The sequence below is a fragment of the Cyprinus carpio genome, chromosome B24, assembly GCF_018340385.1.
Source record: "Cyprinus carpio isolate SPL01 chromosome B24, ASM1834038v1, whole genome shotgun sequence".
NCBI classification, from domain to species: Eukaryota; Metazoa; Chordata; class Actinopteri; order Cypriniformes; family Cyprinidae; genus Cyprinus; species Cyprinus carpio.
In genome coordinates, this window is record NC_056620.1 from 14,335,360 (window position 1) to 14,355,538 (window position 20,179).

General features: G+C 36.8%; 1 protein-coding gene across 4 annotated transcripts in view; it reads right to left on the reverse strand.

Annotated features, from left to right (window-relative positions):
• Window positions 1-6,274: 6,274 nt before the first annotated feature.
• ctnnd2a (catenin (cadherin-associated protein), delta 2a) overlaps window positions 6,275-20,179 on the reverse strand; it is a 318,097-nt gene continuing 304,192 nt past the window's right edge. For all 4 annotated transcript variants that reach the window (XM_042752176.1, XM_042752179.1, XM_042752178.1 and 1 more), the window contains 4 exons: window positions 17,915-18,041; window positions 10,732-10,863; window positions 9,984-10,060; window positions 6,275-8,112 (listed from right to left, as the gene is read on the reverse strand). In XM_042752176.1, the coding sequence (XP_042608110.1) occupies window positions 7,852-8,112; window positions 9,984-10,060; window positions 10,732-10,863; window positions 17,915-18,041 (597 nt within the window). In that variant the 3' untranslated portion in view covers window positions 6,275-7,851. The remainder of the gene's footprint in view (window positions 8,113-9,983; window positions 10,061-10,731; window positions 10,864-17,914; window positions 18,042-20,179) is intronic.

Sequence of the window (20,179 nt, forward strand, 5' to 3'; positions counted from 1 at the left end):
TCCAGTGATGCAAACTACTCGATTTTTTTTCTCAAATATGGCCACTTTTAGAGAGAGAGAGAGAGAGAGAGGTGTAAATTTCCTGCACCTGCCTCTCTCTACAAACAATGAAGCTGAGTTTAGTTACTTTAAAAACAGCGATTTAACCCCCTCGTTGCTGAGAAATATAATCTAGCCATTCAGTATCGATTAATAAAAGTCGCATGGAAGCGCTGACAAGTTTATGAGCTTCTGAATGTTTTTTTTTTTTTTTTTTTTTTTTTGCACAATGATTAACCAAAATAATAAAAAATGGCACATCATGCTGAAAAAGTTGCCGACCCCTGCATCATATTATGATGCAAAGCTGCAATTAAGAGAGAGAGAGAGAAACATTATCCTAATAATCAAAAATACTGTGAATGTGATTTTAATGGTAACGTTTACACTTTGGGGAAAGGGCATGATGTCAGTTTTGCACAAGTCCACAACACAAGGGGTTCCTCTCATTTAACGTTTTGGAATGCATAGTCTATTTGAGATCATTGTCATATATACTTAATATTAACCCCTGTGTTATTGTGTGCAGAATCATATGTCATAGCAAAGGGGCCAGAGTTTGGCCCAAGGCTATTTAAGTCAGAAGCTGCGACGCAAACACAATTTCTCAGTATGGTTTTCAGTATCAGTAAATCAAGTTTTGTTCGTCACTAGTGCATAAATCAGTTTTTCGATATATAAATCTGAGATGTTTGCCCTATAGCACTCTGTGCATTCTGCAGATGTTGAGCTGCATTGATGGATTTACACTGAGGTGAATCATGACCACTAGAGGGGAGACTAATGCTTTAATAAATGACAGGAGTCTTCATTTTAAACCAAGCCACAGAAGCAAGCCTTATGGAATGGCACTTTTTTAAAGCAGTTGGTAAATTTAATGCAAACAGTCATAACTACATACGAATCAATATATGATCAATATTTTAGAGCAGAACTCTGCATTTGTAGCATCAGATGCTGTCCATAGTTGCTAGGTAAAGTATCCCATCATCAAAGGATATACATCATCAGTGACCACAAAAAGCCTAGTGTGTTCTGGGTTTAAGGAAACAGTTGTCGTAGAGTGCAAGGCAATCAAATCGTTATGGTTTTAGGACCTGCAGGAGCTGCTGATCTGAGCCTGACAGAGGCAGTATTTCATCGTTATATCACTCACAGGTTGAAGAGCTGTACTGTGCAAAGAAATTTGTGCCAGTTACTGGCAGTAATGTCTATGACGTTCACATTGGACGTATCATGGGAGACTGATGGGGGCTTTATGTAACATTTAGCTTGCATGCTCTAATAACCATACTGTTCTGATTATTATCGAGGACTTGAGTTATTATCGAGGAGATTGAGTTACTTTGTGACAACCTATCAATAAATGTCCTCATACTATATAATTTCACCCCCTCCTCATTTTCAGGACATATTAAGCACATTTCCCCCACAACTCTACTGTAATGTCTGGTAATTTTAGTATTTTTAAGCAATTATTATTACTGTAATATTCATTTTTTGTTTTGTTTTTACAGTAAAACTATTGCTTTGCTATTATTTAAAGTTTAAAAAAATAAATATTTTCATGGTTCATGTTAAAACTAGAATAAAATAAAATTCATAATTCATAAAACTTTTTTTTACTATAATTTCTAATAATTTACTATAATTTTACTATAATTGTTATAACTGCCTCTCTTTTTTGTTTATAAAAAATAAAGTATAATTGTAGCATTTGTTGAAGTGCATTTAATATGTTTATTATTTTAGTATTTAAATTTGTATGTAAAAATTGCAAATACATTGAAAAAATTGAAGTAATTTTCACTTAGAAATTGCTAGTAAATTTCACAGATAATTGTAAAGAAATGGCAAGCCACATCGAATTAAACATAACTGAAATATTTCCTTGTAAAACAAGGAATTCAATAATAGTTTTATTTACAACTTCCGAAAAATGTTACAATGTACAGCTGTTTTACTGCAATACAGTAAAACAATGACTATTATAAAAATCATGATAAAATGTAATATTAATTTCATGTTATTAGATTAAGATTGTATTTTACATTACAGAAATGACAACTGTGGAGAATGAGCTTAATTGTTCTGAAAATTTTTACATTGCAAATCATTAAAATAGTAGACTTTTTGGGGGTATCCTGAACTCCTATTGATATTCCCTTGTACATGAAAAAGAAACTATTGGTCATTTTGTTTGGAAATTACTGATTAATCAGGTCTGGCACAAAAATATAGCGTCTAAAATTCACGGATGCCTACCCACTTGTTAAGTGGTGACGTAATGCACCAATGAATGCTGTTTCCAGGTCCAAGCCTCAACTCATTTCACTTGAGAATACTATCTCAACAGCCGTTTATGAGCACTGTTCATTCATATTAAACATTTAAGATAAACGTTTTCAAACTTATGGTGTACACTACAGTCTCTGTGCTCTGAGCATCCCAAATAAATAAATATTTATTTATTTATATTTATATTTATATTTTCATCTGGGATTTTGGTATGGAGTAAAAGGGTGGGATTAAACATTTTTTTGGTAGTATTATATCACATTGTGAGTGTATATTAGCACCGTTTGTTGTTTTCTCGTGGCATCTGATAGAGCGTTTGGACCCGGAAGCGGTGACGCGTAATGTCAGACTTAACGAACGGATTAAACTAACAACCCTGTTCAGTCTCTTCAGACACTAGAATAAATCCTGACACAAATTCATTTTCCCTTCATGAATAATTTCATCTGCACTGGGCTCATGATCCTTTTATTTAACTGTTGTCCACACAGAAATTGATTTTGTGCCAAATCTTCATTTTGGACTCAACTTCATGGATGTCAACAGTATGGAAGAGAGATGGGCTTCGAGTTCTTGCTGTATTTGCCCTGGTGTAAAATGAATCACATTGTACAATTGAAGACCTATTTTCATGCCACATTAGATTATAATCCCACAGTGTGAGGCGGCACACTCTGAAAATGAAACTTTGGTACATATTGAACACTTAATCATCGCATGAGTTCAGGGGAAATAGAGCTATTCTGCATAGCCTCTGAATTTAATTTTACAACTTCACAGAGCCGAAGGGGATGAGACAGCGAAGGTCTGACAAAGAGTGTTGCATTGAAATATTTCAACCTGTGAGTCAGAATCACTTACAGGTTACTATAACGGAGACAAGCAGTCTACAATTGCCAATTTTCAGTCTAATATATCCCAGAATTCAACTCTGCAAATAATATTAATCTAACATTATTGACTTGATAATGTTTGTAAGTCTAGACTCACAAATCTAATAATGGACTCCAGATGAGGAGACTTGTTTTATGATATGCAAGACTGAAGCCAAAAACTTTTTCCTTCCCGCAGTACTTTCCTTGTCAGTGAGGGTCCTGATACACTCTGAAAAATAAATGCTCCAAAGGTTTTTTTCCCCTTCTTTCTTTCTTTGTTTTTTTTTTTTTTGCAGCGATGCCATAGAAGAACCATTTTTGGTTCCCCAAAGAACCTTCCAGTCAACAGGTCTTAAATGGACCATTTTGAAGAACATTTTAAAAATATAAAGAACCTTTTTTTCAGTATAAAGAAATGTTTCTGCATTTGAAAGGTTCTTGGATGTTCAAGGTTAAGACCATGGATGCCAATAAAGAACCTTTATTTTAAAGTATTATGCAATATGCTTATTAAATAAAGTTTTGAAAAGGGGGATGAAAGAACCTTTTGTGCAATGGAAGGTATGTTAAATTTTCTTTGTGGAACCAGATGCTATAACCTTTATTTTTAAGGGTTTACTACACACAGTATTTCTTCTGCCATTATACACTACCGTTCAAAGGGGGTCAGTTAGATTTTGAAAGAATTAATACGTGTTCATCAAGGACACATTAAATTAATCAAAAGTGGCAGTAAAAACAAAAGTTTCCTATTTCAAATAAATGCTATTCTTTTGAACTTTCTATTCGTCAAAGAATCCTGGAAAAGACATGATCAGGGTTTCCATATAAAAAAATATATAGCAACACAACCATTTTCACAATTAATAACAATAGTTAATGTTTCTTGAGCACCAAATCAGCATATTAAACTGATTTCTGTAGGATCATGTGAGACTGAAGATTGGAGACATGGCTGCTGAAAATTCAGCTTTGCCATCACAGAAATAAATTACATTATATATATTATTTGCATTGCAATAGTATTTCACAGTGTGTTTACTGTATTTTTTAATCAAATCAATGCAGCCTTGGCCATTAAAACCATAAAAAAAATCTTACTTAACCCAAACTTAAGAACTGAAGTGTATGGATAATATTCAGTGATCAATAAATTTCATTGACTTTTCCCTGATATTCTCTGTCAACTGTAAGGAATCATTATTTATTATCATTTATTAGAGATCGCTGAGGTAGATTTCCAGTTGTATGTCAGGAAAAAAACATCTTTTAAAAAATAGATTTCAACAAGGACACTTACTAGTGTACAAATGTCTCCAATAAGACCCTCACCGGACAGGCTGATGTTATCACGATCGCTCGAGGGCAAGTTTTACTCCAGCTACTCTATCTAGCTGATGTAATATTACAGAACAGAGCAAAAACTAGACAAAATATGTGGCTTTTCCCTGACTTCTACTTCGAAATCCATTTTAAAATTCCCTTGCATTGCCATGACCATCAGGACCCTCATTCTTGTGCCATAAACTAAAACACACACGTCTCATTTCTGCCTCTTCTGTGCTGGATGGACGGACTCTGTCCCTGAAAGCAGAGAAGTAATGACAATACTCATACTGACAGGAAATTAGCAGATAGAGTCCGTCTCAAAGGGCGAAATTTAAGGTGCCTGTTACTTAATCCTTATAATACCTCACCAGGCTTGAGCTGCCACATCCTCCTTCTCTAAGAGGAGAATCCATCCTGTGTGCTTATTTATTTCCTCTCCCGCCACAGGTAATAACAGGTACATGCCTTCTCTTCACGTCTGTGTGCCCATGTGCGAATTGTTGGGTAGCCTAAATCGGCGCAAGAGACCCCTGTTGTACATCATGCAAAGCCTGCTGGGGATGTAATGCTCTGAAACTGTGCTCTCCGCTGAGCTATGGATTATGGGAAGGATTCAAAGCCAGCATCCTTTGCTTCTGTTTTCCTTTTTACTAGGGAATGCTCAGATGGCTGTGGATCTGACAATACTGCACCCGGCTGGAAGAGGTGGAAGAGCGGATCAATAAAAGGAATTGTGGGTATCTGGCCCAAGGTTCCTTGTAATCCTACTTGGTGAGTCTCCAAATGCTTAAAAGACATATACAATGCTGTTATCGATATATAAAACATATAATACCATTAACCTAATACAAAACCACACTAATGTGGACTATTTAGGCTTGCCATGTACAGAAATTTTATGGTCTAAAGGGGAGGAGGGGGGTGATATTATTAAAGGGTTAGTTCACCTAAAAATGAAAATTCGATCATTAATTATTCACCCTCATGTCATTCTAAAGCCGTAAGACCTACGTTCATCTTAGGAACACAAATTAAGATATTTTCAATGAATTCTGTGACCTCTCTGACCCTCCCATAGACCGCTGACAAAGGAATTGTTGAATAAAGTCGTTATTTTTGTTTTCTTCGCTTACAAAAAGTGTTCCTGTCGCTTCATATAACCCAGATTGCACGTCTGATGGCAGATGGAGTATTCTGACTATGACTTTCATACCTTTTATGGACCTTGACACTGTTATTTACTTGGCAGTCTATGGGACAGTCACAGTCCTAACTTTTTTTCATCCAAAATATCTTAAATTGTGTTCCGAAGACGAACAAAGCTTTTATGTCTTTGGAACGACATGGGGGTAAGTAATTAATGACAAAATTTTCATTTTGGGGTAAAGTATCTCTTTAAGACGTACCTCCTTCACCGTGATTTCTTGCACAACAACTCTGATACACATTTAAATGCGTCATTAAAAACTAGTTCAGGTCGGTTCTGTACACACAATTTGGTTGTAGAATGTGGTTGTCACTTCCTTACTAAAGTAAATTACTGAACTGTGTGTGTACAAAAAGCACTAAGAGGTGAATTGAGGCCGAATTTAGCTGCAGCGTGTTCATGGCCATTGTGTAGCGCCACCTAGTGTCCAAGCAGTGGTAATACCGGTGTAACTGCGGAATAAATGCAGAATTGTTCAGTTATGAAAATGATTTTGTGGCATATCTACTGGACATAAGAAAACGGCTCCAAATCGCAAAGAGTAATTTATTGTCCTGACATCAGAACATCATCCAAATCCAGCGTGATTATTTTAGTAGCTTGGTAACAACACAACTGGGACCAGGTCAACATTTCAAGTTTCATTTTCTCTTTTCTCTGTTGGAATCAGAACATGAAGGTAAACTGAATCATTTTTCTTTTTTTGTACAAGTCTTTTCTGGTTTGTTGCTTTCAGTGACACTGACATCAGCACATAAAAATTATATAGATCTATATTTATATTCATATTTATATATTTATCATTCTCTATTAACATCTCAGTGTAGCAGTTCATCATCTCTGGTCAAGTCAAACAGAAGAAGCCACCTGTCAGAAACAAAGCCTCTCATAGCAAACACTGATCGACATACAGCACACACTCAACTAACATTGAGAGACAGGGTTTTTTTGTACATCTTTGGAGGGAATTAAGCTCGCAAAGTTACATTTTGCCCTCCTGGTAGTATTCCAGTGTTTTCTAGATGTCGCTTAATTCCAGTAAAACACACTTATGAACAAAAAACACAAGTACAAATTGAAGAAGTAACTAACTGAAAAACTTAAAAATGTCTCCAGTGTGCTGATTGAAGAGATTTTAAAATTTGGCACAGTCACTTAGCATGGAAAACAGAGATCAAGGTCTAAAACAGACTGTTTTCCTGCAAATATGGATGACAAATAGCCACATTTATTTTTATTCAACACTGAGTCATCAAGAAAGAAAAAGTGTAATCGAAAAAAGAATCTATGTCAAAAATCTACATCTATTTTTGTAGGCAGTGAGAAAGCACTTCATCAACGAGGAGAGGAGAGTGGAATGATGCTCCGGTCTTCATCTGCTTTTGTTTTAGTTGCCACAGACATATTCACGTTTTCAGAACGAACGATACTGGCATTTACATCCTTGTTCTCCGAATGTAATTTTGGGGAAGGGACACTGAAGGTTAACACATCTCTCTGAGGATTCTTTTTTTTTGTCTTTTTCTTGTACCGTAAAACAAATACCCAAAGCCATGGGAAGAACCGAGTGGTCTGTGTGTAATTTACACAATGCACTTGTGTGATGCATCTCTTTAATGTACACCAAATACTTTACATCAAATTAAAAAAATCAAATAAAAATAGTGGAAAATGTGTAAAAAAAAAAGCTTTTGATCCTAGGTGACGCCAAATAAATGAAAAGAAAGTTTCGAAAATGGTGAAAAGCTGTTCCTGTAGCTCGTTTTACAAACTTCATTTTCTTGTGCTTGCATACCTCGCCTTCCTCTGCTATGTTTTTTTCCTCTACACTTTTCAGATACCTTTCAATACAAACCCACTTTCTACTCCAAAGGTTAAGCTTTCACTTCTCTTTAAAGTATGTGTGCTCTCTCATCTCATGCATTCTTTCTCTCTGTCAAGGCCTTCTTTTCTCTCTTGCTTTCTTTCTTTCTTGTTTTTTTTTTTTTGCTCAGCTCCGCTCATATTCGCCACGGAACCAGCTTAGACTAACAAAACTCGCTGAAAAATGTTTTGTGATATGCATGCACATGCAGTTTTCCCGGCCTCTACGTGCTTGAAGTCCTAAACCCAAGAGTCGGGGGACGCGGGGTAGTGACTCGTTTCGTAGTTGAGTTCACTATAGGGCCGGGCGGCAGAGTAGAAGTCCACGTAATTCCCGGTGGACTTGAGTCCCAGGTGCATATTCAGATCAGTGGCGGGAGGGGGACGATGGACCTGATCCTCAAAAAATGGCTCCTCAAAGTTCCTAGTGGAGTTTTGATAGATGGGGTACACCTCGTAGTCTTTGCGCGGCGGCTCCTGTGGTGCGGGCGGCACTGGGACCTGCGGTGAAAGAAGGATTTGTGAGTGAAGTTGATCAACAGAACCGTCCAGAGTCTCACATCTCAAATTTGGGAGGAAGAGGCAGCTGTTGTGCTTCCAAATACATTGATTTGGAGCCGATGTTCTTTTATATTGTACAAAGCTCAACAAAAAGGATGGCCCAGTGCTTTATCATATGTTTTTTGATAATGTACATACACTATGCCTTGCAAACACAAGCATTTAGTTTTCAGTGACAAATTCTCCTTGTCAACTTTTTAAACTCAGCTAGATAAAATTATCTTTGAGTTTTTGCTAAAATTGCAACAATGACTTGTAATAGTCTTGGTAGCATCAGTAAAAATGGGTTAAATTACAAACCAATCAATAATGTTTGGCCCTCTATGTATTTATGAATTCACTGCTGTCAGAGTTTTTACAATAATTTCCAGCTGTTATAGCAAAATGTCTTTGCAAAGAACAATTATAGGTGTCATGAAATGGAGAATCAAAATACTGCCAGTTTCAAAATTCAAAACCAACTCACCAGTTAAAACCATGGATTATTCTATACCCTTCTGAAAAACTCAGATTTGAAAAATCCTCGAGACACCCCTTAATATGCATCATCATTAGCAATCCTAAGCAAACGTCAAACTCAGATGTTGTTCTGTCAGTAGATGTAAAGAAACTGCACTTCCCTTCCATAGCCTCCTAAAGATCTGAGCATTAGAAATGCATGACTTCAGTTTATTTTTAATGATGTTCCTGAGAGACTGAGAGATAAAGTTTTCATTTTTTCTTCACATTTCACAATGGACTGTTGAATGAATTATTCTAAACATGCTGCTGGTGTTGTTCTGAATTCTGACCACCCACCAGATTATTTTTTATTATGGATATGGTGCAGTGAATCTAGCCAATCGCAGCAGTGGGCATTTACGTCTGTATCTGTGAGAGGTAACGCCCCTTGAAATTGAGTTTTTCACAGAGAGTGCAAAAAACTTTGCAAACTTATGAGCTAACCTTGAGAAGCATAATACAAAAATCTGAAACTGCATTTCATGACCCATTTACCATTTCATGAAAACAAAAACTGAATATTTTTCATATTCAGACATTCTGCCTAACATCTCCTTTTGTGGAAGCAACCCAGGTGAGTTTGGAACAACACAAGGTGAGTAAATGATCATGAACGTTTCATTTTTGAGTGATCAAACCCTTTAAATTCACATTATTCTGTCCATTCAGAGCTGCTTTCTATAACAGAGAGATTTGAAGCAGAAAATGAGATGTTACTAATTGAAAAAGATTCAGCACTGAATGCTCTCCAGCTACAGAAAGGAAAGATCCACGTGGAAGCCAGGCTTATTGGTACCCAGCCTCCTCGCAGCTGCTCGTCTGGGAAAGCATTTCTGTCGACTGACTCAACATACGGTTTGGTTCGGAAGTGTGCCAGGGACATCTGGTAAACTTTATCCATATGAAATCTGAAAATTTACCATGATGAACCTTGTCAAGTATAAGTAATATGTCTTTTATATGGCCAAAGTGCCTAGCACTTGGAAGCATATAGTTGCGATTCATTAGCATAGCATGACTGCTCACAAAGTCAAATAAACAACATCTGACAGGTCTATGAAAGAACGAATAGATCTTCAGCCTTTTGTTTGCCAGCACAGTTCTGGACTGGTAGATAGACAGCTGCCTTGTGTTGAAAACATTCGCTAATGACTTATCCCAACATAGCCGCATATCAGTTGTAGTAAATGTAAATGGTGTCTGATTTTTGCAAGGATTTCCACAATTGGAGACATATTTCTCATGCAGCCGTGGAACTGCAATCCCTGTTTGACCCTGGTTAGTTGAGTCATCTCAGGCTGGTTGCTCACCTGGTTGTGTTTGATCTCGTCATTTGAAGTCTCGTATGAGTTGCGGAACAATGTGGATGTTCCACAGGAGGTTTGAACTGCGGGATGAAAGGCAGGGTGTGAATGTGCAGAGAATCAAGAAATAATTAGCATTAAACAACTGAAAAATTCTGGAAATTGTACTTATTGAGAGTGAAACAAATCCACCCTTTTATAAGATACTCTGGCAGGGCTGTAGCAAGGAACTCTGGGCTCTATTTCAACCAAATGTGAGTCAGGGATAAAGCTTGATGGACCGTAAACACACTTTCTCCTAATAACACTTACATGCGGCCGGCCAAGAGTTCAAACCCAGACAGTGTTGTTTTTTTTCTCGCATATATTAAAATAGAACATTTCAGTATCAAACAAATTTTGATTTGTTTATAATGTCACATTTTGATACACAATACATTAAATTAATAATGCCTCTTAGATCAATCCTGCTAATAATGTTGTGGTCCCCCCTTAATATTTACAGTACAAATGAAAATGATTAAGATAATGCATGTTAATATTATCAATAAATGCATAAAGTTCAAATATTAATATATTTTCATTATATAACTATATATCAACATTGATATAATTTATATGCAACAATATAACAATAAATACAAAATATTATATTAGTTATATTAAGATTCTAATTCATGGATATAAAATCATTGTTATCTATGTTGTCTTATTTTTAATTTAATCTTCCTCCTCCTGCTGAAGTTAGACCTACCTGGCATTGTGTCTTTTCTGGAAGTGTGCTCTCCTTTGTTTCCATGGTAACTGGCGTTGGTTCCAGTAGAGTCGTAGTCGCTCTTCCTGTCCTTGAGGCTGATCATCTCTCTGGGTGAGGCGGGGGCACTGGCTGCAATTCAAATCATCACACAAACCTTCTTACTGAGCATCTGGAGACACACTGGCCTGATTTTACACTTTGTAACTTTGTCTTTTTTATTAAGATATAGTTCTGTTTGCCATCTTTATGTCGGTGTAACCAACTTTGAATTTGCAGTTCTTTGCTCTTTTTTCAATTTATTTTTATTTTTTCCAATTGTCTCTCTCCATTTCTTTCTATCTTTTTTCATCATTTCCTGCCTGTACGAGGCTGGACATGCAGAGATGTGCATCATTATTCATCATTAGTGCTCTTTAGCATGACAGCATGAAGGATGTTTCCAACAGGTCCTGTAACAGCCAGCTCCAATCTACCCAGCTCCACCAAGTCATAAAAACATGAAATTACACAAAGAATACCATATTTGTCCTTGAAGTGCCATCTTAAAAAAAAAAAAAAAAAAAAAAAAAAAAAAAAAAAAAAAAAAAAAAACCATCAAATCATGACAGAAAAGTTACCATGTGACAAACACCTCCTCTATGGAAGCAATTAGACTGGGGAAAATATTAGGGGTTATGGGTGGTTTCTATGATCAGTGCTGGGTAATAACTACTTACATGTAATCAACATTTAAAATCAAAAACTAAAAAAAATTAGCAACGGAAACAATCACCGATTCGCATCGGTGCATCGGCATAAAAGTTAACGATGCAATGCATCGATTTAAAAAAATGTGCATCGGATACAAGTTGGCATTTGTATCACGAACATATTTGCATCTGTAAAACTGATTAATTTATAAATAATTATTAGTAGATGCACTATACTTTTATTATTTAGAAAGTGCTGCTATGTGAATATGATGCATTACAACACTATGGAGACCGAGGCATGTCCTGAGAGTCACATACACATGTCTGTCTGAACCAAAGAAATAAAATGAATTATCTGTACAATACTGAATTGCATAGCATCATATTTTTTTTCCATTGCATCATATTGCATTGAATCGCATTGTGTTGAAGCGAATCGTAATTGGGGTGAATCATATCACATCGCATCGGCAGTTGCGTCACATGTATCTTTAATGTATCGTATCTTTGGATATGTATCAAGATGCGTATCGCATCAGCCTCAGTTCTAGAAACAAACATCCCTAATAAATATTATGTTAAAAGTAATCTAAAAGTGATCCAAAAGTAGACAGAATACATTAACTAAAATGAGTAATCTTGATAACATTACTGACTACACTTTTTAATGTAATTTGTTATCAGTAACAGATTACAATTTGTAAGTAATCTACCCAGCACTGGCTATGGCGCTGTGTTATTGTTATAAAGCTGCTATATGCTGGAGACCCACAGTCTTGCAAACTTCAGATCCAACCCTAATCAAACACACCAGAACAAGATAATCAAGGTCTAAAGGTTACTAAAAAGCCGCAGGCAGGGGAGTTTTTATCAACTAAAAAGTCCTCCACAGAACTAAAAGGTTTTAAATTCTTAATGGTCTACTGAAATTTGTAATGACATCCGCTTCAAACATTACAGTGTTAATGATAACATTTGTTAACTCTACAGTAAGTAAATCCACTTCACCAGCTCTAAACAGCAACGCCATAGAAATATATAGAGCTACCGCAAAAACGGAAGATCAAACATAAAATTCGAATGATGGCTATGCACTTGTTTGTCTGGCACATAAGGTCTATACATTTGCTAGAATGTTCTGAGTGGTTGCAAGGTGTGTAGCTCCACCCCCTGTGAAATCTCATCGTCTAATTTCTGCTTCTTATAACTGTTCTTTAAACATCAATACAGACTGACTGGCTGTGATTGTGTCAATAACTGACAAATTGCTTATATTTGGAAATGCTATTAATTTGCAAACGTTAATTACAATACAGCACAAGTCCTTCTCCATTACTTCATGCAGAATTATTATAAAAGCAGATTTCTTGTATTATGTAAACCAGGGGTGCCCAGACCCGGTCCTGGAGATCTACTTACCTGCAGAATTCAGTTCCAACCCTGATCCAACAAACCTGTCTATAATTATCAAATGCTCCTGAATATCTTAATTAGCTGGTTGTGTTTGATCAGTGTCCTAGCCACTTCAAAACAGCTGTATGAAGGTCACAGAGATCAGGAGAGAGTCTTCCCTCTGTGCCTAAAAATCCCTTCCAGCCTCAATGCTCTAACCGGATCAGCACCACACCCCCTCCGGCCCTCTTACAGCCCGGTCTGATCAAGCCTGGATCCCTGGATAGTGGGCAGCGGCACTATCTCCAAAGCACACAGCTACCCGAGGGCTCACGGGCACGGAAGACCTCTTTGGCCAGCATAGAAGGATTTAGACACACCCACGCACACACACACAAACACCTATTACTGATTAGCCCTGACCATGAAACATATACACACGCTCTTTTATACACACACACTCCAATAAAACACATAATAGCTTTGAGCACCACTCTACCCACAATGGCCAAGAGAAACATTAGCATGCTAATTATTTCAAACCCATAATCAGATTATAACCACAAGTGCTTTACCCTCCTCTAAACTGCCTCGATACAACTAATCTAATCATTGCTCCTCAACAATGCATCATTTTGCAAAAATATGCACATAACTGATTATCAGTCTTAAATATCGAGGAGCTCCGGCGGTTATGAAGTCAACAAGCGATGAGACTCTCAAAGGCTTCTGTCATATTTCCATAAACCTCACGAATACAGATTCTCAGAAACACACAAAGCAGTTTCGCAGAAAATCATTACTGATGCATTTAACTCAGTGTACTGTGCTTTCTGATTTGATTTTCTTCAGGTAAAGCTGCAACTCTACCGAACAGCTGATGACCTTAATGGTAGAAAATGAAAACAATATTTTTCGTAGGACATATAGGAAAAATTGATATTGTAAAGATATGTGCTACACAGCAGATCTTCGTGATTTAGCCGAATTGGCCAAAGGGCTTTTGTGTCTGAGCTCCAGTGGTATCAGGATAGGAACACTCGACTGTTGCTAAACTTGTGTGTATCTCCTTGCCTACAGCACTGAAAAGACTTGATTCTGTGAGAAATATGTCCTGATATACAAGCTAATACACACAACAACCATTATTGTTACTAAATTCCTTGTGAACGAAATTAAAAGGAAATTAGCAATCTGTATGTCTATAAAAACTCCGGTGTGAAGGCCAACTTTCCGTTTTCTCTCAAAAATTTTAAATTGTGACAATAAAAAGCTCTTTCAGTCAGGGCAAACAGTTCAGTCTTAGCCACATCATAAGTTGTATTTGAAGTGATCTACAGATTGCTTCCTCACACTTTTGGGTCATTAAAGACACAACGTGTATTTGATATTTCTACCGAAAGGAATAGTTCACCCAAAAATGAAAATTTGCTGAACATGTACTCACCCTCAGGCCATCCAAGATGTAGATGAGCTTGATTGTTCATCAGAACAGTTTTAGAGAATTTTAGCATTACAGCTCTTGCTCACCAATGGATCCTCTGCAGTGAATGGGTGCCGTCAGAATGAGAGTTCAAACAAAAAAAAAAAAAAAACATAAAACTAAAACAAACCAACACAACCCAATCACAAACATCAATTTCTTTTAAAATCAAAATCAAATTAATCAAAACATCATGCTAAAGCAAACAAAAACATCCTATATCCATAATATTGCTTTCTCTAGTTAAAGTCATCTTGTCTGAATCAGGAGAGATTTATGCACAGATCATGCAAAAGCAGTCCCAAACAGTTCTATTCAAATATGTCTGTGGACTTTGATGTGAAAGGACAAGAGGGGATGAACCTTTTCACTGTAAAAAGCGTTATAAGGGTTTATGGACTGGCATTTGTACCAGAAGTGATGATATAAAGTTAAATTCCTTGATGGATTTAAAAAAAAAAAAAAACTGTTTTGGTCCACAATATGTTAACTGATGGACTGGAGTCATGTGGATTACTTGTAGATTTCTGTGACGTTTTTATCAGCTGTTTGGTCTCTCATTCTGACGGCACCCATTCATTGCAGAGGATCCATTAGTGAGCAAGTGATGTAATGCTAAATTTCTCCAAATCTGTCCCAATAAAGAAATAAACTCGACTACATCTTGCATGGCCAAAGGGTGAGTAAATTGTCATTTTTGAGTGAACTATTCCTTTAAACACTAGTAATGAACTCAATTGTACTTTATTAAAATGAACAAAGAGCTCCAAGTCCTTTGGCCTCAATATGTCTCAGTAATACAGTAACAGCTGGCAACTCCATATCATGGCTGTTGTGTTGTTAGGGTCTGGCATCCCATAGAAGTATATCTGAAGGCCTTGTCTGATGGCATTAGAAGCATTACCTCTGTGCTTCATGATTAAATTATAAAAGTGAGCAAAATGTGTCAACCCTGCATTGAAGTTCATGCCAAAATCCTTAATGTGGATGTACTGACCAGGCAGAGCTCCAACTTAACTGAGCAACTGCCTTAGAAACATTGATCTCTGAATAATTTTAATGTGACGTCTGCTGATATTATCTGACATTTTATGTCATTTTTAAATGGAAAAATATTTACACTGTAAGACAGTTTGTATGTCTTTTTTGTTGTTGAATTTATCTACTATATTATTCTACATAAATATATTCACACATGCACCAAGCACATAACCATAGTCTAATCTGCAAACTGTGTGATGAATGCTTTCATGATGCAAATTCAAAGATGAGTGCTTCCAGTGTATCCGTTGATTATAATGGGAGTGATTCACTTTTGATGCGTCATGACGCTCTGCTGGTGTCTGCTCTAACTATACGTTTATGGTTGCCAAGTAACGTTGCAAAACTGAGTGCATTAATACAGAATTACACTGTCTGCAGGTGGTGCAGGTTATATCAGCTAATTTTACAATGGTGCCAAATGTGGCTCATCCAGTCATAATTATAATCAAATATGATTATTACTCAGAAATTTCACAAAGAACAATATTAAATAAAAAAATAAAAAAAAAAATATATATATATATACACATACACTAAATAAATACATTTATTATAATATATATATATATATATATATATATATATATATATACACACATACACTAAATAAATACATTTATTACCTTAAATTTGATACTCCAGTTTTGCACCACTTTTTGCTACTTTAATTTGAAATAAAAAAAGCATTAAACTCTTATGTTATGCTATACTTGTATGTTCTTTTTTAAAAAAGCGGTTTCAGAAAAGTTGCCAGAACTTGGTAATAAGGAGAACACAAATAAATATCTTTCCGCACAGTAAATACAAGTCTCTACTGCTGCAACTAAATGGCAAGGTCGTGGTATTAGAAATAATTGCAGAGTTGTGAAATGAATGAATTACATAGTATTGCCAATTTTGCTGTATTATTTTGGCTTTGAGCTCACATGTATCGTAGGAAATGTTAATTGAGTAGCACAGGCGAGACTCTGCTGTCACATTCTGATGCTCTGAGCCAAAGAGCACAGCTACTCTCCGTTACGCCTACAAGACCTTAGACACACCACTGTCTCTCTTTCCCCTACCTTCCTTCTCTGTCTAACTAAAAGAGTGCTTTGATCTCTGGCAAAAATCTACCGTTCACCATTTTCATGATACACACTGGAGCTCAAACCATAGAGGAAAAGCCTGCAGACAACAGAACAGCATGAAACCAGCTGCAAGCCAGAGGATGACTGGAGACATCAGAGATTCAACTGAGAAAAACAAGCAGACAATAAATCAATTTATTCTAAAAAGCTGCAGAGAGCATTTTGAATCATGTGAGGACTGCTCTGCACTATATTTCCTACACCACTAGTCTGAATCTAATGTCACAGCAAAATAAATTACATTTTACATGAGATGTGAGCTTGCAGCCTGAACTGAATGCAGAGATAACGCACCTTCCTGTCTGTGTATTAAAACAATGTGTTTAGTTTAATCCGATTAATGAACCAAATGACACTTATGACCCAAATCTTTTAATAAATCACCCAAAATTGGACTAATGAATTCTTTACTGAATCCATGAATTAACATTTCATTTTCAGTCACATTAAAATTAAACCAAACACTATTTTGTGTAGTTAAGGTTTGTCACAATCAATATTGTTACTGACTGGTTCTGTTTTTTTGGTAATATTTTATAATATTTTAATCTCATTTTCAAATATTTCAGATTTTTTTATATTAATTAAATAAAAATTGTAATTACAAATTATATATTATATATATATCACTCTATTATATTACATCTCTCTCTCTCTCTCTCTCTCTCTCTATATATATATATATAGAGCTGATATATATATCAGCTCTATATCGATCACCAGCCACCCTGCATTCTAATCGGATAAAAAACATATATATATATATATATATATATATATATATATCAGCTCTATATCGATCACCAGCCACGGTGATTTTAATCGGATAAAAAACAATATCGTTCGACCACTTATATTATATCATGGAAAAAAAATTTTAACAGCAAGATAACACTGTAATACTGCTATATATTTATCGTAGATAAGACCAGAAATGGCCTGGGAAGGAATTCACTACAAAATGTAATATAACACCTTAAATTTTGCATTAAGGAAGAAAGAACATCATTTCATCACTCTGTTCACCTTCCAGCCATTTAAAGACTCATTAGCTCTAAAATTCCCACTTCTGCTGCTCAGCCTCCACCACCAACGGTCCTCTCAAATTCTGAATCTGGGAAAAGTACTTTTCTGCTTCAGCGAGATGCTAAGTCCACCGGAAAAGGTATTAGAGGCACAACCAGCTGGCCATGAATCCACTAACCCCAACAGTACTGTGGATCATTAACCCTGAGTCCCAGGACAAACTGAGAAATCCCCATCAGTTTAATAGGATTCTATCAGGGTTAAAGAGAGAATCAACCTGCTGTTTGTAATTGTTTTAAATCCAGGCTGAAGAGCTTGGACTTCAGGACCATGGACAGCGACTCTCTATTTCAGCACTTCAGATCAAAATGTGTAAGTTATCATTGTTGAGAAAGATAAATACATATATTCACCTGATCGGTTATTAGGGGACGTCCGGACTGGAGATACTGACGGAGTGCGTGAGGATGAGTACGGTCTCTGTCTGTCTCTCTCTATTGTTGAGGCAGAGCCAACAAAGTGATACTGCGAGTAGCCATCCTAGAAAAATAAAGAAAGAGAGAGAAAAGTTTACAATAATGCATATGTTCATTTATTTTATCTACTAGACAAGTGGTGCACAACACAACATCCAGTATATATGTCCGCTACATTAGCCAATTGTCAGTTTAGTTTAGGGCCTCCCATTGTGGAGTCATTACAAAAATCAATGGGCAGATGGAGGTACAGAAATCAATGGACAAATGATCTGGAGTCAGTGGTTGTGGAGAAAGCCTGTTTGATGTGTGACTGAAGCAACCTGAAAGACTGATGGAGGAAATCAACAAGCCATTGGCCACTGGCTCTATGAAACGTCACTGTGAGCGTCAATCAATGGGTCTGCTGAGTGTGCTCAGAGCATACAGTCATGTATTACATTACTAAAAAGAACAACTTAAGGCTGTAATACACTACACAACTTTTAATATCTAAGCGGATGACTGAAGATCACAAACCAGACTTGGTGAAGAGCGACAAATTAATACAATATATGCTCTAAAATTTCCTCAAAATATGTTTGATATCCTCCTGGATGGTCTGATTCTATTTAAATATGAACTCTCTCAAATGTTTGAGTTTATTATGTTGCTTGTATAAGATATTAAAAGCATGTATAAGATCATACATAAGTTTACTCTCACTGAATAAAGATGAAATAATTAATACAGTTGATTCATGTGGCCGTTTATGCAGAGCAGAGTACAATCTTAAACATCTTACGAGGTCTCAGAATGGGTCAATGAAGAAGCTCAATTTCTGCTAGCTAGATCTGTGCCAACAGGCAACAAATACAAAATAAAGACACAAGGAGAACGTCCAAAACTTGCAGTCTACTGAACAAGCTCTCTAACCGGGACACCGAGCACTACCCTTGGCATCCCATTTGCCCCTCCGTGACATTGCTTGTGTTGGAAAGGTGAGGAATAGATCAAACGATCTGTCCCTCTGACTCTGTGCAGTTCAAAGCTGCCCTACTTTCTCAAGAAGGCAGAAACCCTGGCAGGAGTAACCACCGCTCTCCACCTAATGTGCCTGTTGCAAATAATGACATTGGACAGGTATTTGAAGGCTCCAAGGGGCTAGAAGAGAGGCACGGAACAAGGAGAAAGCGGTACTTGTCGCCTGTCGACTAAAGACCTCTTCAGCAGGGGAGTTTGTCATTTCCTTTTACTTACGCTGTTGTAAGTGTTACTTGAACTTTGAGGTTCCCACATGAGGAAGAAATGAAAACTTTTACCTTTATTCTTCATGATGATGGGCATTTGGGCTGGCTGTGCAATAAAAGATATCAGTAAGGATGGATACTTCTTTTGAAGACGTTCCTGCCATTTGAAAACAATACTTGCAGGGAAGACTGAGTTTCAATGTGATTAAAGAATCTTTCTGTGTTCATTACATCCCATAACTCCTTTCTTTCTTCTTTATCAGGCCTGAGAGAATAATGTGCTTGAATTGATTGACTTTTGTGCTGAGGGAACTGTTCCTGAGGTGTAAAAAGGGTGAACGGTAAATGCACGTTTGTCTTTTAAACTCAAAAACTTCAATTTATTCTGTTAATTCCAGTTGAATGCATGAAGCACCATTACAGGACTGACTCTGACTCAGACCAAGACTGAAAAGACCAAGCAGACCATGCAAAGATGAGTCATTAATGGAACCTGCCTACCGGTGATTCCTCAATAATGCTGCTTAAGAGTCAGAAAAAAAAAACTTCTTGTGTGGAAATGTGCACTGAAGCAAGCCAATGGCAAGCGCTCATTATTATACTCCCAGAGGCGGATGGAGCCAGGAGCGTTGCTCTTGCTGCGTTGGCTCCCTGGGGTTGCTGAGGCAATTGACTACCCTGATACTTCCTCATAATGTTGGGGAGGGATGACTGTGGAATTGCATCTCAGGAGGCTGCCAGCTGAATGCAACACCTCTCAGCAGAACATGAGTGAGGCTTCAGGCTCAAGATCAATAGCATAAGCAACATCTCTCTTCTCCCAGGCTAGAACTTCACTTCATCTTAGTCCGGCTCTACGTCATACTGAGTAAATCAAGCCAAGCGCTTCTGGGCTTTCTCACAAACACACACACCTTATTAGTAGATGGAGCTGGAAGCTGTCTGCACTTCTTCAAAGATTTCTGTCTATGTA